The 25,483-nt window shown below is 40.0% G+C and overlaps 1 protein-coding gene across 1 annotated transcript; it reads right to left on the bottom strand.

Annotated features, from left to right (window-relative positions):
- Positions 1-7,420: 7,420 nt before the first annotated feature.
- LOC145404577 (actin-binding protein IPP) lies at positions 7,421-25,483 on the bottom strand. Its single transcript, XM_080276084.1, has 8 exons — positions 25,298-25,483; positions 23,769-23,913; positions 22,439-22,577; positions 18,413-18,578; positions 16,864-17,528; positions 14,536-14,776; positions 8,757-8,885; positions 7,421-8,656 (listed from the first exon to the last, which is right to left on the bottom strand). Exons 1-8 carry the CDS (start codon positions 25,481-25,483, stop codon positions 8,552-8,554), a joined length of 1,776 nt encoding a protein of 591 aa, XP_080132210.1. The 3' UTR covers positions 7,421-8,551.

Here is a 25,483-nt window from a genome sequence, read left to right as displayed (position 1 = left end):
CTCAATCTAGCATAATTTTTTCACTCCCCTAGCATAATTTCATTGTTTGGATATGGCAACACTGCTCTCTGCCCCGCATTCTTTAGTCCACGCCTGATTGCCTCACGTGTTTGGTGTTCTTCTAACTGCACTATGATACGAGCCTCTTGCCTCCCACTTGCTTTCCACATGGCCCCAGGACGTAAGCCAGCCTCACCAAAGGCTAATAATACAATTAGTAAGAACTCCAAAGTGACAAAACGATCAAGAAAAGTTATGACAGCAGAGAAAATTGTGTTACTGGACAAGCTAAGAAGCGACCGTGCGAGTGTTTGCTATCACCAGTTAATGCATCTTTTCATTTTGTACTGTTTTGTGAATAAATGTGTAGATAATTGTGTATTACAGTACGGTGTTTACGTTTTTCCTTCATAATGGAGTATGTGCTTTCAATCTTGTAAGAAGGTATTTCGGGATGAGTATGGAGGTTTCGGGACAATTCGCAGTCACAACAAACGCAAGATAATTCGCCTTCATTAATGAAGATAGCTATGGGTGATGCTAGAATATAATTCAAAGGCGACTACAGCGAGGAAGAAACAAGTTAATTATTGACTAAAGGTGCAACTAATAAATAATATCCAGAACCTACGCTACTGAACATAGACTTTGCTGGATCCCGGATCCCCCTGAAATATAGTTATTAAAGTATTGATTAATTAATAATAAGTATATTTATAAAAGTATTGATTAGTATATTTATAAAATGGCGGGGAATCATCCAGGGTGCGAATTGTTCTGAAGGGGAATCGTCCATGTTTTGACGGGGAATTGTCTGACGGCGAATTGTCTCGCAATCAGTATGGACATGGACTGTGTGATGGGTAGCATGGTGGACACAAGTGCAAGATTCAATTGTTAATAGAGTATTCGCGGATTTAAATTTTCGCGGGGGTTACAAGAACGTAACTACCGCGAAACATGCCGGATTACTGTACAGTAATGCAGTGCCAGTTGGTTACCTTTTACAAGCTGGTTCATACACCTCAATGCCAGATATTGCATAGAATTGTCAGTTATGTCCTGTTTCAGTGCTGCATATTACATAATTTTTCACTGGATATTGCTTTAATAGAACCAAGCCTGGTGCACCGGATATTGCGACAATGGATAACTGAGAGTTTACTGTATAACCATTCTGGTACTGTTAAAGAAAAATTGTCAAGTTTATGGTACAGGATTAATTACAGCTAAGGCCAATATTGTACATGCATAATAATTCTGCAATGGTCAATGAGATCTAAAGGTGTAAAGGTGAGCTGGAGAATTTAGCTGGTCACTGAAACTGACACTTTAAACACGACAATATTGTATTAATGGTTATTTCATTACCTTAGTAAACATGCTTGGTATTTTAAAGCAATCACTAATAGCAATATACAGTACAGTATAATACATTACTGCTGGGATAGTTGAAAAAAGCAGAAAAAAAAAAAAATTTACTCTGAGGGTATCTTTTATGACGATGAGCAAACTTATAAACCAAAACAAAAGTTCCCAGCTTCATTACTACTGGGATAGTATATTATGTATACTACTGATTGCCAGTCACCATTTTTGGACAGATTAGAAGAAGTTTGTAACTTATACTTGAGAAAGCAAAAATGTACAGTATAATGACACTTTCTCAAAGCTTGGAACTTAGTTCTCACAACTTTTACAAGTAGGCTACCCATATATATAAATATATATATGTGTGTGTGTGTGTATATTGTGTATATATATATATATATATATATATATATATATATATATATATATATATAAACTTAAATGCAAATCCACTCTACAACTACAGTGGAATGTCTTTTATCTGGAATGGTTAGGACAGACTGTTCTGCACAGCAGAAAGCTATAAAGAAATGACTGAAAACTGCATTGCCTGTGACATCATAACACAATTGGGATTAATAATCATTATTACAAATTTTACTATAATGAGCACACTATATATGCTTGACTATAATGCGAGCTCATGAACATAAGTGGATTCCCCATTACTGGAAGAAAATATAAACTGTGTGTGTAGTGTCAGACATCACCTCCAATTTAGTGAAGAATATTTGATCATTGCAAAGCACATGCACATTTGATTAAGACTGTTTTTAAATTTGAAACCAGGCAAAATACTGTATCTGAAAATATTCTCCATAACTTATAATTTATGTGAATACCAGCATTTCCATCAGTCCAAAATAATGAAGGAACTTTATGCAACATATGGCACATACTATCCATTCAGAAATATTTGCCGTGTGGAGAAAAAAAAAAAAAAACAAAAAAAAAAAAAAAAAAAACAATGTATTTTCACCTACTGCTTACATATTCATAATAAAAATGGAAGCTAGTCACAATATAACTGCCAATGTTGATTTAGTAACAAAGATATCGAGAAGAGCACAAGACCTATGAAATGTCAATATATTACTGTTCTTAAATACCACTTATCATACATTTTTTTTTTCTATTTTATCTATTTTTAACATCAGGGCTAATCAATGGTGTCTCAAGCTAGTTGTTGTCTTAATGGGTAACTCTGACATATACAGTATAAATGTGTTGAATACTTGTTATACAGATTTCTGTCCTGTTTTATTATGCCATATACAGTATTTTAGTTATATTTGTTCTACCTGTATGTTCTCCAGGACAGATGCTGGTACTACTATTATTATTAGTGTGTTAAGAGTTTTAAACTCCTCACTTCCCCCCAGGTCAAGATAAATTAAGGTTTTCCTAAAATCAAATAACAATAATACTAAAAGTAATCTCGGAAATCAATGAAAACTGGCAATACAAATAATACTAACATGTTAAGAGTTTAGGTAAAGATTTAACTCATGATATCTGTACTGTTAGTTAATTTGTACTGGCCACCTTACAGGGAATAATGATACTGGTGCTATTATAATTAATTTGTATTGGCCACCTTATAGGGAATAATAAAGAAATAATGTTGCAACATTTTCCCAATGCCATAGACTGTCACTGGCTAATCCCAAAGCCAGAGTACATGTGAGAACACCATATGACAAATATCACTTCTGATTGTGGTGCTGGAGAGGGATGCCTTCATGTAATACCACCAATATAAGCAGGTGGTTCTGTTACCCAGTTATACAAACATCCCTCAACATCCTCAATATTCCCCCAAAGGAGTTAGGCTGCCAAAGAGCATCTTCAGCCTGCAGTCCACCAGATTCACATTCACTTGAGTCTCGAGCCACAACAATAGCTCACTGCAGCTGCCATGTTGCTACATCACTTTCACTCAGCTCTTTTGGTTTAATTCATACGGTAATACAGTACAACACAATCTAATACTTTATAAGTGATACTGGTAATATCTTATATATACTTTTTTGTTTTAGGGGTGAATGAAGTATGACTGAAAAAGATGTGGCTTCTTGAAACACAAGGTTGTCTACTGAGTTCTTGCTAGTATGACTCTATCCTTGCTCACATGTTAGTGCTCAACATGGCTGCTTTGCATATCTTTTCACATACAGAACTGGAAATGCTTGCACTGTGATCAAAATATCCTGTATACTTTAAGATGTGCTTCTAAAACCCTCATACCATCTGTAATTTTATTAAATTGTGCAGTTAAACTGAATAGCAGACCTGAAATAATACAGCACAAATAGTTTGACACTCCATTATCCGTAGTTTTCACTTTCTAAAAATCTTTTAAGCTGACCCTGCCTTTCGCTTCAAAAATTTGTCTTAAAAACGTTACTTGTCTTGAGTGTCCAACATACAGTAAATAACCATTTGAAATGAGGCTTAACCCCTAAAAGACCTATGGCTGTTGAACAACAGTTATGGAAAATGTCGCATAAAGTCCTATGGTTGTTGATGGTATAGAAGCTACCAAAAACTGGCAGTATAGTCTGTCTCAGGAAAAACGAATGTAGAATATCGTCTATTTTACTCCAAAGTCACTGTCAAAGGCCGAAGGCATCTGATTTAACGACCTGTGGGAATACAGGCTGGCCAGGGACAAGGCCTGATGGCAAGAGACACACACACACACACACACACACACTCACTCACACACACACACACACACACACACACACACACACACAATCAATGAATGGGTATAAGTGACCCGCTATGCTCACAGGTCAATATGAACTGTGGTTCCTGTTTTTGGATGCAACTTTTTTTTTCTTGTCTCCCTCCTCCCTCCCCCATCTACCCTCTCTCTCTCTCTCTCTCTCTCTCTCTCTCTCTCTCTCTCTCTCTCGTGTGTGTGTGTGTGTGTGTGTGTGTGTGTGTGTGTGTGTGTGTGTGTGTGTGTGTGTGTGTGTGTGTGTGTGTGTGCAATCATTATCATGACTAATGGTATGCTTTGTATTGGAAAGTAAAGATGAGGAGAAATATTGTGGAATCTATGGCGAATATTGTGGCAGAAGAGTGTAGACATGTATGAAGGTGAACGTTAATTGGCCCACAGGGAATTAATGACAGTTCCACATGCTGACGTCTCGAGGGGACTTCTTGTAGTTGTTCTCAATAAATATATTCCAATGTTTTATTTATTTTATAATACTTATATCACAGTTAAGTTATAATTTGCATTGACATTATTATTCACTACTACAGAACCTTGAGAGAGAGAGAGAGAGAGAGAGAGAGAGAGAGAGAGGGGGGGGGCTGGTCATTCCCAGGGGACAGGTGGTCACTCCTCACCTCTCTCTCTCTCTCTCTCTCTCTCTCTCTCTCTCTCTAGCATCACAAGAAATGCAGTGAGGAAAGTGACACCAGAAAACTGGCAAAAATGTATGGAGCATACGAGAAAGCTAGAACACGAATATATCAGAAATGACATTGTGCGCAATCACATGGTCGAAGAATTCGTCATTAACGTGGCGAATGATTCCACCAGTGAAGAAGAAGGTTTAGATGAGGGAGACATGAATATCGAGAGAGAGAGAGAGAGAGAGAGAGAGTGAGAGAGATTGTATTTTCAAGGGAAATTTTAGAGTATAATGAATATTTATTAAGGAAATGCTACTGTTGATCATTCGATCAGTAAAACTATTGTAAATCAGTTTATGTTTTTTCATAACATTTTTTTTTCATAAAGAATAGTAATAAAATAAAATAAAATAAAATAATTTTTCTTCATCTTTCATGGCTATTTCATTGGCTTACCATAACCCTCCCCACATTCCGACCCGGGCCACTCCCATCCTCCATCCCTCCTCATATGGACCGATATCTGGGCACACCACCCCCCCTGAACTCAAAACATCATCCTTCCTGCCTTCCTATCCATCTCCATCCCCTCTCTTCACCTAGCTTTTTGCCCACATACACAAAATTTGCACACACACACACACACACACCTGAGCTGGGATCGGCAATCCGTTTCCCATTGTGACCTCTATTTCCTTACCCAACACTCCTTCCCTATCCCTAAGGACTTCCCACTTCACCTGTCCCTTGTTTCTCTCCGTCTTTGTGCCGTGATTAGAAATCTGGACAGAATAGGGTTGAGACTGAATGGCTTGTTCTTTGTTACTTTGTTAAAACGATATATATAAACAAACACGTTTTTTTAAATAACTGACGACCTACCAAAAAATCTATCATTCTATCAAAATATATATATATATATATATATATATATAACTTAGAACTATAAAACTTATATGTAAACTTCAGGAAACTGGATAATGGGGACCCCCCTTAGAAAATTCCTTGGTGCGCCCCTGCTGGGCACTGATAGATAAATAGAGGCTTCACATTGTTTTATTACTTAAGCGTCGTGTGTGTGTGTGTGTGTGTGTGTGTGTGTGTGTGTGTGTATGTTTTTTCATAGTGATAGCTGAGTAACCTATAGGGAAGAGGAGGGATCGGATTAACGGGATGGGGGGAGGGGGATTCCACCAGTGAAGAAGCAGGTTTAGATGAGGGAGACATGAATATCGAGTGATAGAGAGAGAGAGAGAGAGAGAGAGAGAGAGAGAGAAAGAAAGAAAGAAAGAGAGAGAGAGAGAGAGAGAGAGAGAGAGAGAGAGAGAGATTGTATTTTCAATGTAAATTTTAGAATGTAATGAATATTTATAAAGGAAATGCTACTGTTGATCCTTCGATCAGTAATACTATTGTAAAGCACTTTATGTTTTTTCATAAAGAATAGTAATAAAACAATAAAATAAAATAAAATAATTTTTCTTCATCTTTCATGGCTTCCCAACTCCTCCCCACATTCCGACCCGGGCCACTCCCATCCTCCATCCCTCCTCATATGGACCGATATCAGGACACTGACAGATAAATAGAGGCTACACATTGTTTTATTATTTAAGCGTCGTGTGTGTGTGTGTGTGTGTGTGTGTGTGTGTGTGTAGAGGAAAGAAAACGGAAGAGGGAAGGAGGAAGGTCCAGAATCCCGAGGGGACCTCTTAATCCTTCACACGGTCACTCGTGTTCCGATTTTGGCAAAGGCTTTGTAAAATTCTCGCATTCATGTTTCCTGAGAAAGGGTATAGGTAGCACTACCTCTTTTTATGCTGTATATGGGACCTGGCCAATGGGAACCAAGAGATCAGGTGGTGGGAGGCATGATCTGGCCCTCTCCTTGGGTGTGGGAACCCACCCCACCCCGGGCCATCTCTCCACCTCTCTTTGTCCTTTTGGATCCTGCTTGCTGTGTCCCCTCCCACCCAAACTATCCCCCATACCCCCTCTGGACCATATAAGGTGTGTGTGGCAGACATATTCCCCCCCTTTTGCCCCCTCCTGATGCCCCCCCCCACTCCCCTATTCCCTCTTATTTCTCAAGGATGTCCCATTCTCACTGACAGTGAGGAATGACTTTTTTTTTGACAGTTGATTGTGCAGTGACCATTAGACATATGAAAGTGAAATATACATTTTCTGGTGTGTAAATTCAAGCTCTTCAAATCTATAAGGCCAAATTTACTTTGGCGCAATTTTTTTCTCTCTCTCTCTCTATACACGAGGGGTAACAATTTTTATTTTTGATGTTCTTTGACGGATGATACTGCAGTAACCATACGTCATATGAGAGTGAAACACATTTTCAGGTGTGTAAAGTCAAGCTCTTGAAACCAGTAAGAAATAATTTTACCTTGGTGAAAGTTAAAAAATCCAACCCTTTTTGGCGGTTCTCTGGATAGAGCGGCTGGGAGATTTGCAGTGTTTAGGGGTTAAATAATGCATGACTATCAGTTTGACCCACTTCACTGAACATGCTGTAAGTCCCTACTTTTGCATTTTTTTCTTCATTTTGGGATCTTACCTCAGTCCATCTCTTGGATGGAAGTGAGGGGTGGAATGTTACCTGGACTTCAAATTACTGTATTTGTGTAAAATGGAATTATAAATAGTCTTCCAGTGGCTACTGCTGTTTCTGACACTGATCTAACCTGGAGGAAATTTTCTGGAGAATGAAGTATTGGATAAAAGGTCTTCCACTGTATGTCCATTCTGAAAACTTATTCAAGACATATACTGACATCATTCCTTTTACAACCTGTGAGACAAATCATGATATAAGTGATGAATTAGGGAAACCATTACAATACCTCGGTTTTAAAATTACTGTGAGGTATATTAAACAAAGAATCTTCACTTAAATAACATCTGTATTGTTAACTGTGTATATATATATATATATATATATATATATATATATTGTGATAAGCAACAGTAGGTCACTTAGCTATGTAAAAGTCTGTCTGGATAATAAAGTCCTGTTATAAATGCATAATATACATAATCCAAGAAAAAATACTGATATTAAAGCTGTTAGGTACTTCCAAGCACAAGTTTCTACATTACTACTATTAAGGCAAAGAAATTGTAAGAGGCTGACACTCAACATAAACAGTTATCTCTGCCACTTCCGATGTGAGTGAGCAGGACTGATATGCTTCCTCAAGTCCCTTACTTATCACTGCATAATATCTCATTACCATCCCTTCCTTATGTATGACAAACACACAAACTACTAGTTAGGGAGCACTTGATGACTAAGCTACATCACACTCTTAGTAACATTACAGTGATATGCTTGACTCTGCAATAAATGGGTTTTAACCCTTGTTCAGAGATGACTTTAATACAAATGTAAGTGGAAAATGCAGTTCAGTGTTTTGAGTGATGATTTCTTAATAATTAATACTTTATGAAAATATCAGTGATACTACAATTTCTTTTATTTTACTTCGATATATAAATTACATTCACTTATCCATTTCTTAGGATTTTTTTTTTTTATATTTTCTTTCTTGGACCAATTATTAAACAAACTCCTAGTGCTAAGCCAACTATACTTTTCAGCACTCTTACTTAACTGACATTTTAAGAATGTGTATGCGAGGACTGACTATGCCGGTTGCCTGGGGCTGTGTGACTGTCTACTGATGCTAAGTTTTCTCACCATGCGAGGGCACTGAGAGTTACCTCTGTTGGTAGGCCGTAGGGAGCGGCTACGTGTGGGTTGGGATCGCGATAAGGAAGGTGGGGGGGGTCAAATGACCACTGCCCCAGCCTCGGAGCGACTCTCTGGTAATGATGTACAATCCAGCCAGCGGTTGGTGTTGGGGTCAAAGTATTCAACATTGTCAATGGTAACCTGTGAACAAAACGTCAAATTAGATCTTGTATTCCTTCTTACTTGCCATCCATATCTACAATTATATGATCAAACACTGACACTGGTAAAGGTTGTTTACCTGTGCTCTGTAGAAATCATTGAGTTCACTTGTCTGATCTCCTCCAATAACATACAGAAGAGAGTTTGTGGCAGCAACCGCAGGACTAGCACGACCCACACTCATCGGAGGACACTCAAACCACTTATTCTGTTCATGAACACAAATGGATTATCAAAGAGGGATAAGACATTAACATACACAATTACTGATCACCATCATCATCATAATCTAAATCCAAATTTCCACCCACGAGATGATGTGAGGTAGGATCCAAAACAAAGAAAAAGCACAAAGTTGGAGAGCTATCTAATCATCAGCCCAGAAACATTCACACAACATTCACTTTCACAAGAAAAACCATCTGGACATGTTGTTTTGTATATTTTCTTTTTAGAAGCATTTCACATGCATGCCAATGGGATACAGATGTCACTCTATCAAGTTACAAAAGAAGGAGGTATAACTTTTGCCATCTTCATCTCCAGGCATACTTAATCCATCTACTCTGATCCCTTATCAGTTCCTTAACTTCAGGTTCTATATGTTGCTTTCTCAATTTTTTTATGATGCATATCATATTAACTTACCTGTATTCATTCCCTTTATGTGACCTTACCATCTAAGCACACTTTTTGCCCTTATATCACAACTTCCTTAATCCATACCATTTACTTTTTTTTTTTTTTTTTTTTTTTTTTTAATGTGTCCGACTCTAGGCATAGGCTTCACAGCCTGCTATCAAGGCCCAGCAGTCCTCCTACATTCCATACACCTCTACATGTCACCACTTCGGCGCTAACACCCACCGTCCATATTGAATACATGCTAGGGCTGTCTCATACAGGACTGGTGTATTGGTGTTAGCGGGGGTATTTTTACGACATGTCGGCGGGTCTTCTGGTAGATCAGTAAAGCTTGATTTAATGAAATTCAAATCCTTAAACTGTTCCCTGCCCCAGCCGGGATTCGAACCTGGGTCCGTAAGGACTGCAGGCCACCTCTCTACCGATTGAGCCACCGCCTCCCCCCCCTATGTATCTTATCCTTTCTACTACATGCAATCCACACATTTCTTTAGTCCCATTTTTCACTTATCTCACTCTTGATTTTCAAACTCATGCCATAATGAAGTCTTACACCAATATATTATTGTGGGCCAGTAACACTAATATATGCAATCCACTTACAACAACCATAATATATTTTGTCCTCTCATTTTATAGCAAGGCCTTGAAAACACTGGTCACCTTTCTTCTCTGGGTCACTTTACATATACTGTACTGTATTTCCACTGCCTTTCTTTACATACCTAATTTTTCAATCACTTTGCAGAAGTGCTTAAACTTTTTTACCATTTCTAGTCTCTCCATTCACCAGCACATAACACAGAGTACTAGACAAACTAGCTAATAATGTTATCCAACATAATAAAATCAATTTACAGCTCCGGACAGAAATTCGCAGCACACTCGAGGTGAAGGATGAATGGGCTGTTGCGGTCTTACAGGGCTGCAGACAGTATACAGCACCTGAGTAATTTGATATAAATGATCATAATTTTGAACCGATTGGATATCATCGAGTTTTACATATGTAAGGGGTGCGTTTTAATTTTCCTGTATCAATCCATATCTCTCTCTCTATCTATATATCTATCTATCATCATCTGGACCTCCTCTCCCACGTAAAGCCAGGATGAGGAGTAGCAATGTCCAGACAGCCCAGATTTGCCCAATCCAATGGGCCACGCTTCCATGCGCTCACCATTCAAGCCCCCAGAATCCTGGCTCATTCTGATTTGCCAAAAACATTCACCATGTTCTGCAGCTTCACACAAATGTATCCGATACAGTCAATCCGGACCCCACATTTAAAAGGGGTGCCAAATCCCTGATCATGCACTTTTCAAATGCTCACCCAGCCAGCTCGATCTTGTCAGTACCCTAGCCTCACCGACTTCCAAACCTCTCTTCCTCACACACTCATCCACCATATCCCCCCACCTTCTCCTTGGTCTACCTCGCCTCCTCCATCCTTCAAATTCGCTCAGATATACCTTTTACACCACTCTATTATCATCCATTCTCTCCACATGACCATACCATCTCAGTACACTCTTTTCAATTCTGGTGTCCACACACTTCCTCACTCCACATCTTTCATGAATCACATTATTTCATATCCTATGCACTCTCTGTACTCCACATACATTCCTCAGCAGTCCCATCTCCAATGCTCTTGCTCTTGACTTTTCAATATACAGCTGAGGATAGGATATGGCCAAAGATGAACATGTCATTACAAATATCTGGATGCGACCCATTTGCTACTGCCACTAAGTCATCTTTGTCAGACTGTGAACAGGGTATCAAATAACCCAATGTCATCATTCATCTGGAGACCCTTCAGCTAACAGTAATATACAAGTTTTCTCAATCTGTTTTACCAAGTGAGCACTACTAGTAAACAATTTTATTACGTGATCAACATTCATTTCTCCCTCTTTCCTGTCCATCTGCACCCCACCCCCCACCACAACAGCAGATCCCTCTCCCCCATACCTTACCACTTCACACCCCACCACAACCCCAGATCCCCCCCCCCCTCTCTCTCTCTCTCTGTCTTTCTCACCTTCTCTGTTGGAGTGTCTGTGTGCACTGTTCTTAAGGTCACCACCCATTCTTGTGGTGTCGTGTGAGCGTTAGTTAAACTTACGTTCCATGCAAAACTTACAATACACTGTACTTGTCTAACTCACAGTAATTTCCTTCTGAATTCACGCCGTGAGTTGGAAAAACGTGAGTTAATATACACACACCTTATGGGGAAAAATATATTGAGTCTGCCATGGTGTCGGGTAGCCTAGTATAACATTACTGGAACCCCTCTTAACAACACTTAACACTAACATCCTGTCTCAGAAGTATGTTGCATATCTTATAATGATAATAAACAGTGTTAAAAGACATACCCGGTATCCTAGTATGATAATAAACAATACTGAAAAGCATTTACCTTAATCCTACTGATGACAGTGCTTATGTCGATGAGAAACGGGCAGCGGTTTCAGCACACTAGCCTACGGTGCCTCATGCTGCTGCTGCATTAATGCTGCTTCTTCAGCAACCTCACTGAGGAAGCCCTCAAAATCAGTTGCAGAGATAACAGAAGCTGTGTCGCCGTCGCCATCATCTGCGTGGGAAGGGCCAGGCTGTGGCTCAGGCTGTTGTTGGCAGGCTAAGTAGCGTGTGATCAACTGCTGGTGACACTGATTTAAACGGCTGTCATGCATTTTCTTATAACAGGCAACAGCTTTATCGAGATTTACAACAATTTCATTACACCTTGTTTCATTTCTATCATGTGCTTTGATCTTTTCTTTGGCCATATCCACAAATGCAAGCACTTCACTTAACACTTTCATGGATAGAGGGATCCTTCGAATTAGCTCTATTTTCTGGATGTAGCTCAGTTGTGGCTTCTGCTTCAGTCTTTTCCTGGATGAAGAACTCTTTGCTTGATTGTTTTCAGTCATGGCGAAGCACAAAAAAAGCAGGAGAGCACAAAAAGGCAGGGAAAAAGCTCGCAGGTAGGTGTACACATGTAACTAAATATCCCGCTAGGTAGGCGTAGTCGCAGTACTGGCCACTAGGTGTAGGTGGCGTGGGTGGAAAAAGAACTGTTTTGATTGGCTGCACAATCACATGGACAGTGTGCTTAAATATGACTGGCTTCCATTCGTGAGTTGCGGCTACAATACCGTGGGTTAAACATCACCTCGGAAATAAGTCATTTTCTAGTGGAAAAACGCGAGTTAGAGCATTTTCAGTGAGTTCGGTGATAATGGTGACTAAGATAAGGACACAGTGAGTCAGATAATTTGCAAGTTAGTAATGCGTGAGTTATGCCTGTCCACTGTTTTAATATCTCGATGTAGTGCTATTCTCAGGTGTCTGTCGTTTCCTCTTCTCCTTCCTTCTTTCTTTACTTCCTCTTCTTTCTTTCTTTACTTCATTCTTTCCTTGATCTTCGCCTGTGGGTGACTTTACATTCCTTCTTCTGTCTATCTTTCCTTCATTCTTTCCTCTTCCTTCTGCTTATAGGTGACTTTACATTCCCTCTTCTGTCTATCTTTCCCTCATTGTTTCCTCTTCCTTCTGCCTATGAGTGACTCTACACTGAGTGACAAGCCAAATGGTTTCCTGTACACCAGGAAACCATTTACTACACTAGGTGGTAACCATATAAACAAATTATGGCACCTGGTGGTTTAGTGGGTAATTACGGCACTCCAGTCGGATTGAGCTGGTGAAGGTTTACATCCAAGGGGTGGTTGGGGTGTATTACTCATGTAATGCCACTCAGGGATGAGTGAGGCTGGTTACTCTCATCTTAAATGTCAGGACCAACTTGCCCAGCCCCAGGCTCCTACGTTCCTCATGGGGCAACGTAGGATTGGATGATGGATATACAGTATATATGAGGAGTCTCGTGGACAAGGGGTGAATACGCCACCCCCATCAAAAATGAGTTATGCATGTTTTCCGATAGATGGAAGCACTGAAAATCTCGTGGTGAAGAGCGTTTTCCGATTCCGACCCATGTGGGTTCAGAATTCTAGGTTCAATCTCCCTTGTTTTGCACACGTGGAGGGGAGGAGGAGGAGGGTGGGAGGGTCTGTGATTTCAGAGCTGTAGGGGCGAATGTCGGCACGCTCCCAGCCAATGGGCGAGCGGCTCCCTCTGTCAGAATTAAAGGGCCGCCTCTCAGCCAATCAGACGCGCGCTAGCACCCCCACTAGTTATCCCGCCAAGCACGTGAGTGAAGCCTGGCTTTGTTTACACTCCGATGACGTCCTCAACTACTAACCATTAGGTCCTCCCCCTCTTCATCTTGGTGTGCGGTTGGAGTTGTAAATAGTTGATGAGTATTATAACTTCACTGTGTCAGTCATTAACAATATAATGGTTATCATACACACAATAAAACAACCTGTTGCCGATAAGGAGATGAAAATATTTAATTAATAATTATAGCAAAAATATTAATTATCGGAATTTTTGGCTGAAAATTTCACAGTATCTTAGTTTCATTTACATCTAATATAGGAATGAATTTCAAGATGATTGAACAATAATTACTATATACTGAAAAAACACCATCGCGTGTTTTACTGTGTGTGTGTGTGTGCGTGTGTGTGTGTGTGTGTTTTCATTTTTTCCTGCAGTATAAATTTGCCTCGTCCAGAGGATTCTAATGATATATAATAACATCCTATTCTATAATATCCTATGTCTGCCACCTATTCCTGAACTTTAAACGCTCATAACAAAAAAAAAAGAAAATGGCGCATTCGCCCCTTGTCCACGAGACGCCTCATATATATACTGTATATATATATATACAGTATATATTACACAGTATTTAGGAATGTTAAGACGCACCCGTTATGTAGATAAGACTCGATATGATGCCCAATCTGTTCAAAATTATGATTATTTATATCAAACTACTCCGGTGCTAGTTTGTATACTGGCTGCGGTTCCGGAAAGTGATCCGCGGTCCAGTATGGCTGCAACAGCCCGTCCACCCTTCAACTTGAGTGTACCGCGAATTTCTGTCAGGAGCTGTACAATATGCAAATTTAAAAAAGTCCAACGTAGCTTATTTTGATATATGCACTGAATAATACTTTGGCTGAAGAAATTCTTAATTTTTAACTGTTATAGACTGTTAAACTAAGGCACTGCACAACAATTCCACATTAGACAGGCAGTTTGTAAGTTTAGAATGGTACCTGATCAAAGGAATAACGCTCCACAGAAGTGAGGACGTTGTGTCTGTTGGTTCCCCCCACCACATATAAGAAACCATCAAGGACAGCCACACCCATCTGGCTGCGTGGAGTGAGCATGGGGGCCAGTGTATGCCACTCCCCCGTCACTGGGTTGTAGCATAGCAAGTCATGAAGGTGACGCTGGCTATGAGTGCAACCTCCCACTATGTAGATCAAACCTTGATGCTCCACTACACCCATGCTGCATATGACATACAATACAGCGCTTCAGTTTTAATAATGTATTCCATTTCTATTGCACTAGTAAATTTTTAAAACTACTACACACTGAAATGCAATGGTAAAAAAATATAATTTACTGTTCAATACTATCTATCTATCTATTGCCAGACGCCTCAATCCCGTTTGGGGTGGCCACAAACAAATCGCCTCCAAGTCGCCCTGTGTCCCGCCATTTCACTGCCCTGCTCCCAGCTCACACCCCCCTCTCTCATATACCTCTCCACCCTATCCCTCCACCTCATCCTCGGCCTCCCCCTCCCTCTTCCCCCCTCCACCTCGCTCACATACACTCTCTTCGTCAGTCTTTCACTCTCCATCCTCTCCACATGGCCAAACCACCTCAGTGTGTTCCTCATAACGCTTCCTATCACATCCACATCCACACCACAACGCTCCTTTATATCCTCATTCGTCAGCCTGTCTCTCCATGTGACTCCACAGGCTCCTCTTAAATAACTCATTTCCACTGCTATCACTCTTGACTTGTGTCCTTCCAACAACGTCCAAGCTTCACTTCCGTATGTTAGAGTTGGTATCACAATACTGTCATGTAGTAACTTTTTCACTTCCATGCTCACTTCCCTGTTTCTTATCACTGCTTTCAAAGAACCAGCAACCTTTCTTCCCTGCTGTACCCTTTCAAGCACTTCACCCTCCAAACCTTCATCCTTACTCATCACACTACCCAAGTACTTAAACGTACTCACATTTTCCAATTCCTCACCATCCAACTTCGCTGTACATTCACTGACTTCACCTCTCTCAAAGACCATCACTTTATTCTTCCCTACATTCACCTTTAGATTCCGTTTCTTACACACACTCCCAAACTCATCCACCAAGCCTTGCAGCTCCCCTTCGTCTTCACTCAACAACACAGTATCATCTGCAAACAACAGTACAGGGAGTTTCCAAACACTATCCTCTCTCACCAGGGCCACTCCAACATCCGCTACCCTACCTTGTACCTCTTTTATTACCCCATCCATGTACAGACTGAACAACCATGGAGACATGACACATCCCTGTTTCAACCCAACTTTCAAAGAGAAAAATTCACTTAGTTCACCATCCACATGCACTGCAGCCTTCGCACCATCGTACATACTCTTCACAGCATTCAACAACTTCCCATCTAATCCATATATTTTTAACACTTTCCACAATCCTTGTCTATCCACCCTGTCATATGCTTTCTCCAAATCCATGAAAGCCGCATACAACTTCTTTCCCTTCTCTAGAAACTTTTCCACTAAAGATCTAAGAATGAATATCTGATCTACACAACCTCTTCCCTTCCTAAAGCCTCCCTGTTCTTCTCCAACTAATTTCTCTGTTCTTTCTCTAACTCTGTCTATAAGTATCCTACCATACACTTTTCCTATTATACTAAGAAGACAAATGCCCCTATGATTACCACACACTTCTTTTCCCCCTTTTCCTTTGTACAAGGGAATAATTATACCCGACTTCCAATCCTCCGGGACTCTACCTTCCTCCCAGGCCAATCTGCACATCTTCCACATCCATTCTACTACTATCTCTCCCCCATGCTTCAGCATTTCACCACACACTCCATCAATTCCTGGGGCTTTCCCCGATTTAACTTTCTTCATTGCTTCCACAACTTCTATCCTACTGATTTCTTCCTGTCGTCTCACCTCCCTCCTTCTCCCAGCCATTCCCCAGCCACTTATACTTGCATTACTTCCATCCTCTATGTTCAACAATTCCTTAAAGTGTTCTCTCCATCTGCTCACTTTTTCTCCCTTCTCCACTAGTAATCTACCATTTTTATCTTTCACTCCCCTGCTAACTTCACTTCAATACTAATACCTTCAATATGAGAAATAGTTCACCTCAGTAAGACTTCCATCAGATGAGTTCATTCAACTTGAAAAAAAAAATGTTAATAATGGTGGAGCTTAACTATGGCCAAATATAATCCCTCACTTTGAATAGTCACTTGTAAATCATCTGGTGATAGCAAGAATTCCAGAGTAAAATGATCACTAGATTCACACTAGATAAATGCCTCCAACTTACCTGAATCTGGCTTCTGGCATATTTGATTCCAGTCTCCATTCATCAGCAATAGGGTCATATCTTTCAATAGATCCACCAATGTCTTCTCCGACCCATCCCCCAAAGGCATAAAGGTAACCATTGTGAGCACAAAGGCCAAATTCACAGCGAGGGATAACCATAGAGGCAATGCTGGTCCACACATCCTCTTGAGGGTCATATACTTCTCCATTGGCGAGAATCTGAGATTCTTGCTCACCTCCCACTACATATATTCTTCCATTGAGCACAGAGATTCCAGGCAGAATTCTCCCAATCTCCATGGGACACACTTTCTGCCATTCTTTTCGAAAGGTGTCAAAGCATTCCACACTCTCAAAGGTACATTCTGACCGTGTCCATGAGCTGATAAGCTCCCGCTTGGATCCACCAATTACGTAGATTTTCTTACGAGCACAGATCCTCGGTTGAACATATAAAGGTACTAAACTGCCCCTCTTGCTCACCAAGTCTTTTTGTATGCTGCGCAGAGCCACTTTCAGACTAATATCACTGCAGTCATTAATGGATTTCTCTAACAGTTTACTTGGAATCAGTGGAAGTCTCACTTGATTCAAGATCTCAAACACATACCGACGTCGTGTAGTGATGTCTTGCCCAATCCAGCGTAGAGCAGCAGAAAACACCTGATTGTGATGAACATATGATTAGGTTTACTTGTGTTTACCTGTGTTTACTTTTAAAAGTACCTTATTTTCCAAGTGATTAACCCCTACAGTGCAGATTTTTATCTGGCTTTTAATCTCCTCACAGCCTTGTTTTTGGATTTTGACTTCTTTCTGGTCACAAAAATGTGTCAAATCTATTGCATTTTGTAGTCAGCAAACAACAGGATGGGTAATAACAACATTTCAGATAGGTTAGAATAATAATACAAAATGTGGTTAAATAGAAGGCATGGGATGTGGGAATGTAGTAATTTTTTAAAAAAAAAAAAAAAAAAAAAAAAAAAAAGCTGATAAGCTGAAAGAAATTTTAGAAGAAGAGAATGGCTTTGGCTATGGTAGGATGAGTGTTTGTATGAGGTTTATGTACTATGAGTCACAAAAGTATTGGTGTATAAGGGGTCCGATGCCTACCCAAAACATTTGATCAACTGCTGATGTTTACCAATGTCTCATTGTGTACAAACAATATCTGTTTATAAAAACATAAAATATGCTCTATGTTTACAAGAGGATATTGCTAGATGGCGATTCATGACACCTCCTGACATCAGGGCTACCAATGTGTGGTAGGTCGAACAGTAATATTTCAGTGGCCTTCATTCTGTGGTCCCAAATGTTTCACGCATATTGTGCACTGATACTTTTGTGACCCATAATACAATAGCATGCAGTATCACATAAGTTAAAACTTATCTTCCTCCTGTGTAGTTCTGTATCTTATTCTGTAATGTGTATAACGATCCACAATAAGCAGAGAGATACCATATAGTTATAAACAGGTCAGTACTGTACCGTACCACTGCATTCTAAGTGAAGATACAACAAACACACAAGACAGTGACCTGGAATTCTGTGTCAATGCGTAGATACTCTGACTGAAGAAGGTTGATAAGAATTTCTCGTGGAGTCTCCAAAAACTCATCTTCCATCACAACCTCAGCGAAGTTAGCAAATATGAAGTCTCGTGAAGCCTCTAACAGTTCTACCAAGTGATGTGCTTCAGCAAATCTGTTAATGATGAAGGCATAATATGAAAATCTTGGCTACTAAATATTAAGTTTAACATTATGAATACCGTATGTGGATAACATGGGAGTAATACAGGTCAGATGACAGAAGCAAATCCTGATATGCAATACCCCAATAAACAATACCCCAGCTTAATGACAGGTGTAGAAATACCACCGTACTCCACCTAACACTGGCCAGATCCCAGTATAACGATGCGTTTTTTGTTTTGTTTTTTAACATTGCCAATTTTGATGATATTTAGATTTAAATTTTGTTCAGGTTGATTAATAAACTGTTTTTAGACTTAGATTAATGTGTTTTGGTCATACGTGGGGTGAACACTGTCATTTGTAGTACGGATTCTCGCCCATCTGATGAGGTACAAAACAGTGTGGATAACTAGGCGCCTCAACAAAGAATATTTCATGTTTTACCACTGAACAACTAATGTATCATGGAATGCATAATAATAATTTTTAATAAATATTAATAATTATGAAAACCTTAAAGAGTAAATATTTCCTGCACTGATGAAACTGAAACAACAATAAATGATGTGTTTACATTCGGTGTGTTCAAGGAAAAATGCCCAGAAAAATACAAAGGAATTTCTAAATTAATGTTGGAAAATAAGAAAGAAGAAAATAAAGGAGCTCAACAACCAGAACTGTAACTAAAATGACATAAAGAAAGGCCGCTGAAAAGGCTATCCCCCAACATCATCGCATTCCCCGTCACAACAATTTGCAACTTGGATGATTCTCAGTCATTCATACATTATTATGCATAACAGATGTTTATTAAATTGTCCTGAGACAATCTGATGGTGGGATTGTATACAATGCTGTTTCTCCTTCTTCTCTACCAAGTTTGATTATGCGTTGATGAGCTCATTCCCCAGCGACCTTGACCGGGTACAAGCGAGATGGGCACTCATTTTAGGCTGAGGGTAGCTCCTTTTATAGTTGACAGGCCATTTAGATTGCCTATAATCTTGTTTTTGGACTCATCTGGGTGGGTTTAGGACTTGGGTGGGGGGGGGGGGAATCCTAAGGCTCAAAAAGGCATCTCTATACTTTACATGTTAAATCAGCTTAGATATGCGATTACCCGCCTAGTGATGGGTCTTTATTTAATGCATCCCACTGTTAAACCAGGGTTTGCCTGTAAATGGATGGATGAATAATTACATTGTCTTTCATCCTGTTTTTTGTTGGAGAGGTTTTTCTTGTTACACCCCCCACAAATTGACTCTGGACCTACACACAGAATTGCTATGGGAGAGTTGTCTGTCTTTGCTTTGTGTTTCCATCTCTACCAAGTGAATTTTGGGGGCAAGAAGTAACTGGCAACTCCTCTGGTGTTGGCAGGAGATGGTGAAACACTCAGCACGTCGGTACTTGCCGAGAAGTGAGAGTGGATGTACCTGGGTATATGTTCCTGTCGCTCCAAGCTTGCACCTCCCTCTTTTTTTGTATGCATTACTGTTTGCCCTGTTATTTTCCTAGAGTCGAACTGTCATGCCTGGAAAGTATTGCTCAAGGGATAAGAGGGTCCGTATCATTGCATGGAGGCAGGATAATGTTCCTATTAACACGATCTGTGAATGCACAGGACGCGCAAATTCAACCGTCATGAAGATTTTTGCTGCAGTGCGCGGCTTGCCACATGATGTCGTACCAGAGCACAAGCATAGCAGTGGAAAGAAGAGGACGACTTCCAGAGGTGCAGATATGCTCCTGAAGAGGGAAGTAATCAAGAATCCTCGACTGACAGCAGCAGAATTGAAGAGAATGCATCCCCAGCTGTTACAAGACATCTCAATTCGAACTATCCAACACTGCTTGCAGAAGGAGCTGGGTTTGCCAAGCCGCACTGCAGCCAAGAATCCACTTCTCACTGACCACATGAAGAAGCAGCACATTCATTTCGCCAAGAAGTATGCACACTGAACATCGGATAAGTGGAGAAAAGTTATGTTTTCCGATGAAAGCACATTTCAAGTGTTCCAGGTGCGTTCTTCCAAGGTTTGTCGCCCAGCCTCCCGTAGTCGATTTGACCCTGCTTACACGGTGCCAACTGTTAATCACCCACAATCAGTAATGGTATGGAGGTGTTTCTCATGTAAAATGGGAAGGGGAGGCCGCTACTTTCTTCCTAATAACTTGATGAATGGTGGCAGGTACATTCATGTTCTGAAAGCTCATTTGTTAAACTTTTTTGCTATTCATGGGTGCGACTTTTTCATGCATGATTCAGCTCCATGACACAAGTCAAGAAGGGTGACAAAATGGCTTCAGGATAATCAGATTGAGGTCTTCGACTGGCCTGGCAACAGTCCGCATCTAAATCCACATTTTCTAAATCTAGAAAACTGCCAGGCAAAGAGGAAGAAAATCATGGCAGAGAAGAAGACACACAATCTGGACAACCTCAAGACTGAAATGACAAATGTTTCGTGCAAAGAAATCTCCTTAGATTACTTTAGAGATCTAAATGATTCCATGCTAAAACACATCCAACTGGTCCTGCAACACAAGAGAAACTTGATTCATATTAATGAATGGCATTTCATGAACAAATATTGTGATATACTATGATTTCTGTGTTTTTTAATACCTTGTGGGGGGAAGTCCTAAGACAATTTGCAGTAGCTGTACCTAGGATCAGGGGCGCACCCAGGAATTTTCTAAGGGGGGGGCCCATAGTGAGGTGAGGTCAGGTAATCCGATAATTACTGGGAGGTCATATGCAGGTTTGGAGTCAGAGAGCTGCTGGCTCATGTGTAACTCTTTGTTTGTGCTCGCCAATTTTTCATGTTTTGCTGTTATCGAAATAAGTATATATAAATTTTTAAAGGACCTAGAGAGCTAATGGGGGGGCCCAGGCCTGGGTCCCCCCCTGGGTGCACCCCTGCCTAGGATTCATACCAAACACATCAGCAAAATGGGGAAGAGATATTAGGATAGACAGTTGCAATTTGCTGTTTCTATCACATCATACAATGTACTGTATTTCATAATTCTTTGTGTAATAACTAGGGGAAAAACAAACAGGCGCATGCACACGTGCACACACACAGACACACACAGGTAAATAGGTAAATACACACACACACACACACACACACACACACACAAGCATGCATGCACACCTATGCACACACATGCATGCACACACACACATTCACTAGAAGTCTCTTTTAAGCTAAACAAAATTGTCTGGTCACTCATATTAAATGTCTGTGGACTGCACAGTTTCACTTCAGGCCCCACTGCTCCTCAGGCAGCACTGTATGAAATGATGGATGGATAGGGGATTATAATACTACCCAATCTTTCCTGTCATGAGAGACAAACCAAAATGGATGGAAATATGTGTGCATTTAGGGGTACTGTCTCCTCTCTATTCATTATGAAATATGGTAACCTTACTGCCCATAATCCATGAGTCTATTAACTTCATGGCCTTAATCACACAACAGCAACGGGGACTGAACCTAGAACTGCTTTGATCTCGTATGCAAGTCCTAAATATTATTCAAAAGCCCACACCCTAGCTCTCATCCTAAATGAAAGTGGGTAATGGATTTGGATGAAGACGGTGAATTCAAAAATATTATCAACTCTACTGTACATATACAAACACATTTTTATTCACATACAAACTCATCATTCAATCAAATGCCACCTGTATGAAAATATCTGATGCATAAAATTAACATAAACAATAGTTCATTCATCTTACAGAGTTAGTATCTGAGTACCAGGTATGACGTAATGGAAAATTAAAATAGTTTTGGCTATGCAGAGACTCAAAAATCATAGAAGTGAAATATGATACAGTAACTGTCTGACCTGTAAATCCCTACAGCATTGGTGGCATGAAGTTCTTTCTTAAGGAAGTTCGTGCCTACATGGACGACGTGGTGGATCTCTAACATATCTGCTGCCACCATCAGCTCCTGGACATTTTCTACCATCACCTCGACATCACCTGCACCACCATACAAACATGAATTACTCATAATCATAAACAGGAACCATTTGTATTCAAAGTCCTTATTTAGCTGGTATTGCATAATAACTGTAACTGCCTAAATATACAACACTCTCTATTGTTTAACATTTGCAATGGAATACTTCAGTTGTATAGCATAAATGTCATAATGACAGATTCTGTACATCAAGTCATGATCATCATTCAAACCTAAAAAATAGACATATTCCTAAGTTACTGCTAAGGATACGTGTATCATCGTATCATGTAGCCAAATTATTGTGTAACTGGACCTCAATTATGGCTCAGAACACTACTGAAAATAAATATCTTGAGAAACATTGCAACTTCATAAAAATTCTCCAAAATGCAAGAAATCTATCTGTCTATCTATTGCCAGACGCCATAATCCCATGAGGGGTGGCCATTTGACTTTGAGTTATTTGTTTTAAGGGGAGGGGCACTATCCCTCCACCAACCCACTTGTTGACACGTAGGGAGTACGTATGGTTTGGTTGTATGGTTACCACCTTGCGCTGTAAATGGTTTCTTGGCTTTCAAAAAATGCTTGAAAAAATAAGAAACCAATTTATAAAAATACTTTTTTATAGTGAAACCTTATCATTCATCGAGATTTTGCTAACCAAATAAAAGTATTGTATCACTTTCAAGTCATAATAGGTAGATTTTGACAGGTTGTGCTTTGTATATTTTGGCTAATGCCTCTCTTTATGTCAGTATGAATGATCGCTGTCAATTCTTTACTTTTCTTCCAACCTTCAGCTAAGCAGATGGTAGGACATTTGTGGCAGATAATTATCGCACACAATGACAAGCCAATGGACCATGATGTCATCCTTAGACAAGCCATATTTACTGTGTTTTTCTTCTGTTATTATTTAGTTGGTTTAATTTATTACCATTTCTTCTTAATAATGAAACTGGCAGTACATAATGTGCAACGAATCTGAGATTGTTCTCTCTCACTGGATGCTGGTTTTTTGTCCTAGTCTTGGAGATAGGTCTCAGCACAACTCAACCATCCGTACTATAGTATGAAAAATAATAACGAAGTGGTTTGCATGCAGCCTTATTAACAGATTAGTTTGATTTTAATTATATGTCTAAAAATAACAAACTTAGCAAGGATATTATTGTGCAATGGACTTGAGCTTAATATTAATTCACCTGTATATATAAAATTAATAAGCTGAGCAAGAATGTTAGGTGTAATGGACTTGAGCTCTACTGTGGTCTGCGTTTCCTCTGCCAGACCCCCAGTGAACATGGCTTGGAAATATGCACTCCCAGCTGACAACACTGCTCGGTGGGCCTGTCAAAACAACACTTACTTAGGATCATTGCACTAGATGTACTACTTACAATTACCTTTTCATCATTGCACACATTTCTACTCGTCAGAACTCATGTATGGCTCTTGGGTACAACAGGTTAGGCTTTCATATCTTACAAAGAATATGCATTAGTAGTCATCAGTACCAAAATAGTCCATATTATTAAAATGTTAGTTATTATTTTAGCTGCATTTATAAACATTAACATTTGTTGTAAAATTATTTACAGGACTGAAGGGGAAAATTTATAATTTTGCTAACTGGTACCTCAATTCTAGTGCTACTCCCTGCAGGTTGTTTAACCCATCAGCCTGGGTACTTTTTTTTTTTCTGGCTAACAGTCAACAACTATTCTGCTCAAATGAGATGTCCATAGGTTGTAGGGTATTAGAAACAATAACCTCTTCAATCCAAGTATGTATTTAGTAATTTATTCTGGCAAAAGTCATTCATTCATTGCCAGATGCCATGTATCCCAAACAGGGTGGCCAAGGGCTTAGAGTTAATTGTTTTACAGGGAGGGGCACTAATCCTCCACCAACCCCACTTGACACGTGGGGAGAACGTTATGCCAACAGCATCTGGTGTTCCCAGGCGGTCACCCATCCAAGTACTAACCAGACCCAACTGGCAAAAGTCACAGTCTGATAAAGCCTAGGCAAGAAAGCCCCAGGCTATGGGGGTCAAACTCTGTTACTGGACTTCTTTGTCACCAGCACCTTTATATAAGTCAAAACTGTCTAAAAACACCTCATCATATGGTACACAATGTACTCACAGGCTACACTGAAAAATCTGACCTTCGTACCATATCTATGTAGCTATCCTGATTTTAACAATGTGGTGAAAATTACGGTAATTATGTGTACTACAGTATCTGTAAAATACATGTAATGACAGGTTCCACCGCACAATTAAAAAAAAATAAATAAATAAAATCTTAAACTTTAGCTTAACCCCACAATGGCCTTGGGCGTCGAGTGTTGCTTTACCGTAAACATGCCGGTGACGTTGAATTAATGCAAGCAATAGAAAACTGCAAACATTTATGGAAGGGTAAAGTATGTTTACCCAACCCTACCCTACCATCCAAAGCACTCACGTAGTCACTTTTTCCCAATTTTTGCCCATATGTTTACATGTTAATGGCACATGTGCAGTGAATTTTATATCTTTTGAGAATCACAGGATGGGTTTAGGAAGCTAAAAAAAACACACTGCCAGGTGTGCCAGATGATTCTCTTCACATCTGTAAGAAAAAGAAGTCAATTTTAGAACTCTGTTCAACGGTCCTGGGACTGGCCAGGGGAGCCCACAAATTTATGAAACCAAGGTCACTGAGGGGTTAAACAAACTCCTTACCTTAACCACAAAGCCTCCTGCTGAGATTTCCACATCACAGAAGTGTTGAGAGTGCCAGAGTGTGCAAAGGTTCTGTAGCATTTTGTTGGCATAGGACTTGCAGGCATAGCGGTGGGCATCACTACCCAGCGAGGATGGGGCACCCTGTGTGGGGGGGAGGAGCCCCACGCACGCCGCCATCCTCAT

Source organism: Coenobita brevimanus, chromosome 64 (assembly GCF_032717465.1).
Source record: "Coenobita brevimanus isolate Jiangsu-jjx chromosome 64, ASM3271746v2, whole genome shotgun sequence".
Lineage (NCBI taxonomy): Eukaryota > Metazoa > Arthropoda > Malacostraca > Decapoda > Coenobitidae > Coenobita > Coenobita brevimanus.
The sequence above is the reverse complement of the archived record's forward strand: the minus strand, read 5'-3'. Positions and strand labels throughout refer to the sequence as shown.